We start from the raw sequence: 10,553 nt of genomic DNA on the forward strand, positions 1-10,553 counted from the left end.
GTGTGTATGTGTGCATGTGCATTTGTCTGTGTGTGTAAGCGTGTGTGTGCTTGTGTCTGTGTGTGTGTGTGTGTGTGTGTGTGTGTGTCTGTGTGCGTGTGTGTGTGTGTGTGCAGATTAACACTGCCATTTCAATGGGTTGGCAGCATATGAGGTGTATGCTTCCCAATGCTCAAACCACAGCATTCCACGGCCAATCAAGCGACATGTAGCCTCATGACATCATCGCCTCTGGAATGAGTTGACATCATTGTTGCACAGAATCTGAAATTGGAGCAGGGAGATGATGGAACAGTTGACCACCCTGCGAATGTCATTAAGTCTGCACATAGACGCTCAGAGCTGAGAATTCACATTCCACACCGGGCAGTACTATCGAGCAAGTGGACTTGGTGTGGCAAACACACTGATTCATATGCAGCATTGTCCTATAACCTACTCCACACAGCCACCCACTCAGCTCAGTCTAGAAGTCTGGAATGTGTTGCCTCTCGGTCTGGGTGAATCATCACTTTATACAAAAACATCCTTTAATGTTTGGCCTGTATGTTTTGCTTTGCGTCAGTTTGACAATTTGAGTCATTGTCTGTAAGCCTATTACTGTGTTTAAGTCTGTATTGGATGAGTAGGCTATGGAGTCTGTGTCACTGTTGTGTGTCTGGCGTTCTGCACCAATACAATAAAGGCGTTGTACAAGTCAGAGAACGAGCAACAGTCAAACCTTTTCTGGGTGTTTTTTTAAACACACAGTTGCAACCAATCCAGTGTTTTGATCTGTTTGGCTTCTGGGGCATATTTTAGTCTTTATCTCTGGAGGTTTACTGTCTCCCTTTAAGTGCGCTGTTGACCCCCTAGTGTCAACAGCTCCACGCATTGACAGAATCAGTCTGGCTCCGCCTGCCTCATTTTGAACTGTGAACTTCTCACTCTTTCCAGATGATTTTGAAAAAGATTCTCCGATTTTCAAACAACTTAATTGGTAATAATGATAAAGATTAACTTTCAGTTGTCTTCCATCCCTGATATTAGCTTGAACACGCAAAATGTCCAAAGGCATAAGTCAGAAGCATACATTAAATGTGCACGTTGTCATCTGCTTCTGCGTGTGAGTGTGTCTATAATGCGAAGAAGAGGGGTAAAAGTGGAAGAGAATGGAGAGAGGTTTTGCCTTTGAGGTGTGTTTGTATGTGCCTGTACTTACCGCTTTAATCTTAGTGTTTCATCTTAGCATTTTTGAAAGTGCATGTTGAGCCAGAGCATAAGAAGGGAGAATGCCCATTTTATGATCTGCATACAGTGTGAGTCCTTGATGGTATGCGTGAGGATTGTGTAGAATGTTTGTGTTTGGCATGGCATTTCAGTGTGCGCTTTATGGCACCTACGTAGGTACTGTGCAACCTTTTTAAGAAGAGAGTGGCAGCTGCACTTAACTGCCCCAGGGGGCTATAAACGTTGAGGGAGGGGTAGATATTTACCCCTTTTTATTGGGGTAGGAGGAAAAGGTGGGGTTATTTTACTGGGGTCACACTGTAACCAAGTACAGCTGCAGGGCTGAAAGCAGAGGGAATGTAGTTGTTTAACATTTTCTGAAATTCCTTCCTTGTGGTCCCTTTCTTGCCCTGTCCTTTCTTCTCCTTTACCCCCGCTCCCCCCCTCTCTCTCTCTGTCTCTCTCTCTCTCTATCTGCGTCTTTATCTCTATCTCTCTCTATCTTTCTTCCCCATCTATCTCTCTGTACATATACTGCTATTCATCCTTGCTCTATACTTCTATGACTCTTCCTTTTTTGTGTGGCTATTATTTTTTCTGTTGAGGTAGTGTGTGACCATGCATCATGCATGTGTTTGTCACTGTTTCTTAGCTTTTTCTTGACCTCCTCACATTTCTAGTTACAAACCATCCTCATCTTGATCTTTGTTACCTTGTTAAGCACATCTGCTATCAATCATAGCCGCCCTGTAATCCCATTGGCATTTCCTGTCCTCAAGGACCCACCCACCTGCCCCTCCATTCTAAAGCCTCACTGGTCACTTTGTGTCGATGTGACCCTTAGTACAGCGCTTAGCTCCCAGACTGGCCAAAGGAGATGCTTGTCAAGTAGACCCACATTTAACCCAATCCCCTCATTATTCCTCCCTTTGTTGCCATGCCAACATATGTTTATGCGTCTGTCTCCAGTTTGCAAAACTAATATTGTAGGGATGTAAAACAGGGGAGTTGTCATATATGATCTTAACAAAAAACAGCAGGAAATACTTATTTTTCCAAAACAAAGATATGCTTTAATTTAATTTAGTCGAACTGGAATTGCATGGTAGACGCCTGGACAGGAAAGCAAGATGCCTCTTGTGGGAAGTGTCTGGGACCTGTCAATCAATATTTGCTAAAACAACAAAATATGAACTTTAAGCACAATTTACAGTGTCATCGAGAGAGAGAGTGAAAGAAAATAATGATTAAGCGGAGATGGAGTTGAAAGATAAAGACAGAGGAGGGGATGGGAAAAAAAGGAGGGAAATGGATCTACAGTGAGGCGCAGACAGATAGACTTAGAGAGAGGACAAGAAGGCTGACAGTGAACTGAAGAGGGAGGTAGACTTGAGATGGCTGAAAGACAGACAGGTTATTCTAGATGCAGACAGCTGACAGCGAGCCTAAAATAAGATATGCGTCAATGTGTGCGTGCACTTGTGTTTTGAGAAAACTGGCTGGTGTTGTGTGTATGGGAGACGGCCGTGATGAGTTTAAATCTAATTTTAAATAAAGAACTCACTCATTCCCTCTCCTCGCTCTGTTTGTGAGATACTTATATTCTGTCTGAGAGTGAAGGTTTTTAGACACCAACTGTCATTTTGTTTTGGAGCCACTATAACCTTGGGCACCACATTTGAAACTTGAAACTGTGCACTGAATTCCTTTTTTTTTTGGCCATTCTGTCTGTTGATGCTCATGGCAGCGGCCCCAGCAAAGCAGCCCATCTTCATGGCAGGGTCTGTGACACAGAACCTTTGCTTCATGGCATACAGTTTTGTGTCAGCGAAAAGACCATTCAGATGTTTTTGCTGGCATCTGAAAGTGAACATCAGGGCAGCAAGGGGGCTTTTACCTCATATGACCTTGGAGAACATACAGCCTTTCTGACCATCCTGATTTTGTAAATAATTTTTGTGAAGGGCTGGAGGAGTGCATACCAAGTTTAAAATCATGGCACAAATGGAGTAGAGGGAACCAGCCATTATAGAATAATTAAACAACTGGCCAAAATGATAAGAGTAGGTTAGACTTCTGTACCTTAAAATATGAATAGATATTTAAAAATGTAAGAGAAAATGTATGTGTATGTACGAACATTTGTATTCCTACATTTGTGTATCAATACTTGAAGATGCACTTACTTACAAGATTTTGTTCCGCTGAAGTCAGTATTAACCGCTCCACGACAATTTGTATCGCACTTTATTGTTTTCACATGGAACTTATCTTCTAAGACCACATTTTATATAAAAGAAACACAAAGTAGAAACCATACTCTAGTATGGTATAAATATACAACTTTCAAAAGGGCAGAACACAGAGACACTGACACGAAGGCTAACCGACAGGCGCACTGAAGAAGAGCTCTTACGCAGAACAGAACTAACAACACACTCACCACAGCACTGACACAGCGCTTGACTGAAATGCTGACTGCCTATCATTTACACACAAAGACTAACACTCTGTTTTACACAAAAGAAACGGACTGACACTCTGAAACGCCATCTTGCCGACTGGCCGACACACTTAAGAATATCCAATAGCGGGCAGTCGAAAACCAGGAGAAGTGACTGGAAGAGAAGGAGAAGAGGGGACGGGGGGACTCTTCGGCGGCTCACTCCCGTAAGTAGACCCGGGTGCATACCACATCGTTGGCGCTCATCGTCTGAAACACATTAAGGCGCTGTCTGAGAGGAGGGGCGAGGCTTTTTACTCCGACGCCCGCAGATGAAACACAATCCATGCGGGCCTCAACCCGCAAACACACACACACACTGAAAACATTTCACAGTGACAACTGGTGTAGACAAAGGACATGCAAGGACATAATTACATGCATTTTTACACACATGCTCTAAAACCAAAACGTGGGACACGTGACCAACATTAACTTCGTTTTAGCTTTTGACAGCAGGTAGCTAAATTTAAGGTTGGGGTTTTTGTCTTGGCTTGTAAACTGGTCTTGGCTTTGGTCATGGTTTTGCTCACATATGCATGTTGTGTAAAGCATTCAAGTTCTTGATCAGACTTTGCCCAAGACCAAGGTATTGGCCTTAGACACAATGGTTTTGACTCCTAAAACCCTGAATGCATTTTAATTAAGCATATCAAAGAATTTAATGTCAAAACTGAAGGCAGTGTGTTATAACTGTTGATTTACCAGGATGAGCTCGCCGTCATTGGTTATCTCCCGTGTCCATGCGGTCTTGGGGCCTTCCCCCTTCTGCAGCACCTGCTCACAGGTGATCTTGTTCTCCGTCTCCCAGCAGGGGTAACTCTGAGAAATATGGAGGGAGAGACACTCAGCTGGTAATGATGACACTGCACATTCACCCTGACCCAGTGACAATGAGGAAACTAACGAGAGGAGTCACTGACAAAAACAGCATGGGCATATGGCAAATGGTAAATGGTAAATGGTCTGCATTTATATAGCGCCTTTATCCAAAGTGCTGTACAATTGATGCTTCTCGTTCACGCATTCACACATACAGTCACACACCAACGGCGATTGGCTGCCATGCAAAGAACCAACCAGCTCTTCAGGAGCAATTGGTGGTGAGGTGTCTTGCTCAGGGACACCTTGACACACCCAGGGCTCAAACCGGCAACCCTCCTACTGCCAGTTGACTGCTCTTAGCTAATGAGCCAACGTCACACCCTGACCCAAAGTCACCCCATATCCTAATAGCATAATCTGAAGTTTCACAGCAACCAAGACCGAAGACATGATAATTCAGGGAGAAAATGGGCTGTTGCAGTGAGATGTCTCAATGCATTTGCACTGAACTGACATGTTAACACTCTCCTCATTGTTTCTGTTAATGAGAACTCCGCTACAGAGTGTTTGCTTTGGAGACTATTTCTACTGTAGAGCCAGAATTGTCCATCTGTGTGTGTGTGTGTGTGTGTGTGTGTGAGAGGGGGAGAGAGACAGACTGAGAGACCACACATGATCCCCAAGAGATGAAGGGTGGGGATGATTATATGTTTACAAAAATGAACACAGACTCTTTCTGTAAAAAAATAGACAAGGCCAATAAATGAAAGAACAACTGAGCAATGGAAGGGTGGAGAGATGAATGAGCGAAATGGTGGAAGAAAAGGGAGTGAGGGACGGGAGAAATGTGAGAACATGGAAGATGAGAGAAACATGAGAGCGAACGTGGAGGACGAGGAGAGGGAGAACGATGGAGGACGGAGGGCAGAGACGGAGGAAGGCCAGGAGAAGAGAAGGGTGGCAGCAGAGGGCTGGTTGGGAGCAGTGGAAGGTGGTGGAGATGGAGGGGTGGATAGGAGAGGTGGAGAGGTGGAGACAGTGGGGTTGATAGGAGAGGTGGGGGCGGAGGGGTTGATAGGAGAGGTGGAGACGGAGGGGTTGATAGGAGAGGTGGAGACAGAGGGGTGGTTGGGAGCAGTGGAAGGTGGAGGAGGTGGAGACGGAAGGGTTGATAGGAGAGGTGGAGGAGGTGGAGACGGAGGGGTTGATAGTAGAGGTGGAGAGGTGGAGACAGTGCGGTTGATAGGAGAGGTGGAGAGGTGGAGACAGTGGGGTTGATAGGAGAGGTGGAGACAGAGGGGTGGTTGGGAGCAGTGGAAGGTGGGAGAGGTGGAGACAGAGGGGTGGTGGGAGCAGTGGGAAGGTGGAGTAGGTGGAGACAGAGGGGTGGTGGGAGCAGTGGAAGGTGGAGTAGGTGGAGACAGAGGGGTGGTTGGGAGCAGTGGAAGGTGGGAGAGGTGGAGACAGTGGGGTTGATAGGAGAGGTGGAGAGGCGGAGACAGTGGGGTTGACAGGAGAGGTGGAGACAGAGGGGTGGTGGGAGCAGTGGGAAGGTGGAGTAGGTGGAGACAGAGGGGTGGTGGGAGCAGTGGAAGGTGGAGTAGGTGGAGACAGAGGGGTGGTGGGAGCAGTGGAAGGCGGTGGGGGGGTACCGTGCAGGGACGGCCATCCACGGTGGCTTCGTTGAAGGGCTCCCCCACGGTGAAGGAGACGTTGGTGGTGCGGATGGAGGTGGAGGTGCGTATGGACATGGTCTCCCCGTCCTGCGTGATCTCCACCGAGGGTTTGGAGGCGGCCGCCACTGCGATCTTCCTCAGCATCATGTTCACCCCTGAGCACCAGACACGTTCACACACATTCATTACATTACATTATCGGCAGATGCTCTTATCCAGAGCGCCATACAGTTGATTAGACTAAGCAGGAGACAATCCTCCCCTGGATGCAGGGTTAAGGGCCTTGCTCAAGGGCCCAACGGCTGTGCGGATCTTATTGTGGCTACACCAACCTTGCATGTCCCAGTCATTTACCTTAACCACTACGCTACAGGCCACCCCATTCATCAGCTTTACAGCCCTAACCCTAACCACCAGAAACATGTTCAAACGCAGGCAGCCTTTCATCATTGGTGTCTGAGTGAATGGGTGAATGAAAGGCATTAATTGTCAAGTGTTTTGTGTAGCCTTAGTTGCTGGCAAAAGTGCTGGATAAATGCAGTCATCAATCATCAATTTAATATTTTGGAGGCTTATTGAAGAATAAACCTGCAGCCAAGTGGTGTCGGGGCTGTAACCGCATCTCCATGTGAAAGGAAACTAGCGTTACTATGCAAACAGCCCCAACACGCACTGATCCAGCCTTATCTACGCACGGCTCACACGCAGCGCGGGTGCAGATATCTGCGAGATCAGGGTTTATAATCGGGAAGAGTGAGCTGGAGGAAGAGGATGCTGGGAAACATATGCAGTGATCTCATCTGGGAGGCACTTCGGCAGGACAGGATCCTCTCAGTGATGTCACGCAGACAGGCCATCCAGCACACGGTCCACTACAGGGACGAGCGCTACTGCCAACAAGGTGTTCCCGAAAAACAGCTGCACTGGCACTAACCGTTATGACTTCACCCTTTAATCACCAGAAATCCAGCATGCCACAACAAATTAAAAACACGGACCAAACAGTCCCCTAAACCCCAGCTCTTATTAACTGTGAGTGTTGAAAATACAATTGTTGTAGCAAGACTTTGATTGTGGTGTTTGTATGTATGTGTGTGTGTGTGTGTGTGTGTGTATGTGCATGTGCATGCATGTGTGTATGTGTGTGTGTGAGTGTATATGCGTGCCTGCATGCATGTGTATATGTGTGTGTGTGAGTCTGTATGTGCATGTTCATGCATGTGTGTGTGCATGCATGTGTAAATGCTTGTGTGTGTGTATGCATGTGTAAATGCGTGTGTGTGTGTGTGTGTGTGTGAAAGAGAAAAAGAGAGAGCAGGAGAGAGATAGGACATGGGGAGTCTGTGTGTGGTTCTATGAGGTTAGAGTGCAGAAAGAGGGGGAAGTTATTGCAGTCGCCCCAGGGGACTTGGTAATCTGTTACACCTCCCTGTCAGGAAACAGAGATGGAGCAAGCCAGGAGAAAAGGGGAAAAAGAGAGGGAATGGAAAGGATTATGTGGGGAAAAGGATAGGAAAAAATGAGGTAGAGCTAGATAGAGTAAGGGAGAGAGAGTGACCGCGAGCATCTCAGTGTGTGTCCATTTGTCGAACTGGGTTTCACACTTCTCACCTCACCTCTCACACATTCCCACCTGTCACAGTGTGTAAATATATACACACTGAGTCGCCCCAGCACACACACTCATATCAACACATAGAAACATGTACAAATGCTATATTGCAAGGCAACAATGACCATTTATTATTCTTTCAAGTCAAGGTCCATTTTGGCTTGTAAGTCAATAGCAAAAAAAATGGCCACACACATATACGCGCACAGACGGTCAGGGTCAGGGTCAAAGGGCAGAGGTCAGAGGAAGCATTTGGGACAGGGGGAGGGGAGGGGGAGGGGGAGGGAGCGGTGACAGGTTGCTTCCAGCTGTGCTGTGGCCTCTTAATGAAACCCAGAGGAACACCGGCGTTAGTCCCTGCCAGTCACACCAATAAAGCACATACATCTGAATCAGAGAGAGGAAGGGCTGGCTTTCTGCTCGCGTGTGGGCTGAAGTACTCGTCAGACAGTTTACTGCGCGAGGGCCTGTGTTCTGTTGCGCGTTTATGGCCGTACGTGTGCGCCTGTCTGCGTGGTCTCCCGGCTCTACCACAGGGAATAAGCACCATGCCCATGCCAGCTATGAACGTCTGTGTTCATGAGGACAGGGAACCAGTGCCGCACATGGCATTCACCTGCGACCTGGCACCAGCACAAGTTATGCAAGATGGAACACAGGGAAACATACGGGCCAGTTTGTGTTCTCCGTCGTCTGTCCTCTGACGCCTCATTCCAACTCCTCCTCTCCTCTCTCACTCCTTTCTCTTTCTTGGTGAATTTCCCGCTCTGTGCCATTTCTCCTCTCAGCCGAACCCCCCCGCCCACTGCCTCCCTGCCACACACACACTTTTCCTCCTACCCCCCCTCCCCTCCCACACACATGCACTCAGTGGCCCTCAGATGCTCCACCCTTACAATTTCAGCCCTTACAACCCTTTTCCATCCATCTCTCCATCACTGTTTCATTCCATTCATCTCACTCCGTTTTTCCTTCTTCTTCGGTCTATCCCAAACCCTGTTCCTGCAGGTTTTCAGTTTTCACTCCAACCCAAACTAATCACAGCTCATTCGACAGCTACAGATGTCATTCAGCTGGTAATTTGGAATCATTTAAATTGTGCCAAATTAAAATCTATAGGATGATACATCTAAGGAACAAGGTTGGGCAGCCCTGATCTATCCTACCATCTCTCTCTCTCTCTCTCTCTCTCTCTCTCTCTCTCTCTCTCAGCATGGTGCCCACAACCCTACATGAGTTTAATCAGGGATGAGTGGAGCGACATATTTACGGTAATTGGCGCGTCAGTCAAACCGGGGAATTGGAATGCAAATATGAGACGCTGACTCCGATTTAACAATGGTGGCATTTAGGATGCATTTAAAATACATATACCAAAAGGCACGCACATTGGCACGCAGCAGTAGTATTGAGTAACACCCCCGCACACACAAAACACACACTGCCCCGCAACGAACGCATACATATAGATGCGTCAACACGCAAAGGCATGCAATAGAACACACATTTCTAAATGAGGCACACTGATAGCAATGCAGCAAACATACACGCGCCCTTGCATGACTCAATCTGAACAGGCATTTTCCCACAAAAGTTCTTGAAAAAGAGGTTGGTTGAGAATAGAGATGTATCGCAGATGACAGAGACACTCATTTCTACACTTGAGATGACTATACAAATAAATATCTTCCAGCTATACAAAAGCTGCAAGGCGTAAATATCACAAAACTCTTATAGAATGGATTTGCGGTCAATCAATCTCTTCACATCACACACCCATACACACGCGGCGATTCTATCTCTCGGTGCGCAATGACACAGACAGATGTGCTACCGTTTGTTCCCATTGTGTTCCGAGGCAGTTACTGAATTTTCGAGTTTGACTGAATGACAAAGACCCCCCACCCCTCCGACGCTGAGAGTGCACAGCTGTGTGTGTGTGTGTGTGTGTGCGTGCCTGTTCGCCTGCATGTGAGACAAGTTAACGGGGATTAAAGTATAACCACACTTGAATTGCAAGGTTCATTTGGAAGGACTATCATTGCATTTATTGCAACCCATCAACACTATAAATACCATCACCATCACCGTCATAATCAGCAGCATCATCATCAACGCTTACCCAGTGCTTTCAGAAGTTCATCGAAGTTCTCAGAACTTTTCATTTTCCAGGTTCCGGCGAAATTTGGAATTTTGCGATCCATGTTTCAGACTGGTTTGCACAATAATTCAAATGTTTCAAAATAGTTCTATACTCTTTCTATTGTTTGGATGCTCGTGAAATTTATTATCTGGATTTAGTAAAGGTCTCTCCCTGTCTTTGCGCTTTTATTTCCTATTTGCTGGAGTTCCGTTACTTTCCCCGTCCTGAGTGTCGTCTTTTTGTCTCTCAGAAATTCCACTCTTTCTTCGTGGCTATTCAACCTTTTCTAACGACCTCTCCCTCTCTAACCCTCTCTAGCTACACAGATCCTTATCACGGCGGTCTGTCACTGCATGTTTCAAATGGCAGCAGTATGAATGGGATGGAATGGAAAAATAGCCACTAATTTTACTGCCTAAGACACATCCCATTTTTATTCTAACCACGCCTTCTCACGACTATAACCCCTCCCACTTCGCACAGACGTCCCAATAGAAACCCAATATTTGATAATGCGCCCCACCCCTTGTGAACATGTGCGTTCAAGAGGCGCCTAACAACCTCCCAACAGCTAACCTCGCTTTT

General features: G+C 46.6%; 1 protein-coding gene across 1 annotated transcript; it reads right to left on the reverse strand.

Annotated features, from left to right (window-relative positions):
* Positions 1–3,438: 3,438 nt before the first annotated feature.
* On the reverse strand, positions 3,439–10,332 carry crabp2a (cellular retinoic acid binding protein 2, a). Its single transcript, XM_061256290.1, has 4 exons — positions 9,948–10,332; positions 6,190–6,368; positions 4,418–4,534; positions 3,439–3,922 (listed from the first exon to the last, which is right to left on the reverse strand). The coding sequence occupies exons 1-4, from the start codon at positions 10,027–10,029 to the stop codon at positions 3,872–3,874; spliced, it is 429 nt and encodes a 142-aa protein (XP_061112274.1). The 5' UTR covers positions 10,030–10,332; the 3' UTR covers positions 3,439–3,871.
* Between the last annotated feature and the right edge of the window lie 221 nt (positions 10,333–10,553).

Source organism: Conger conger, chromosome 1 (genome assembly GCF_963514075.1).
Source record: "Conger conger chromosome 1, fConCon1.1, whole genome shotgun sequence".
Taxonomy (NCBI): domain Eukaryota; kingdom Metazoa; phylum Chordata; class Actinopteri; order Anguilliformes; family Congridae; genus Conger; species Conger conger.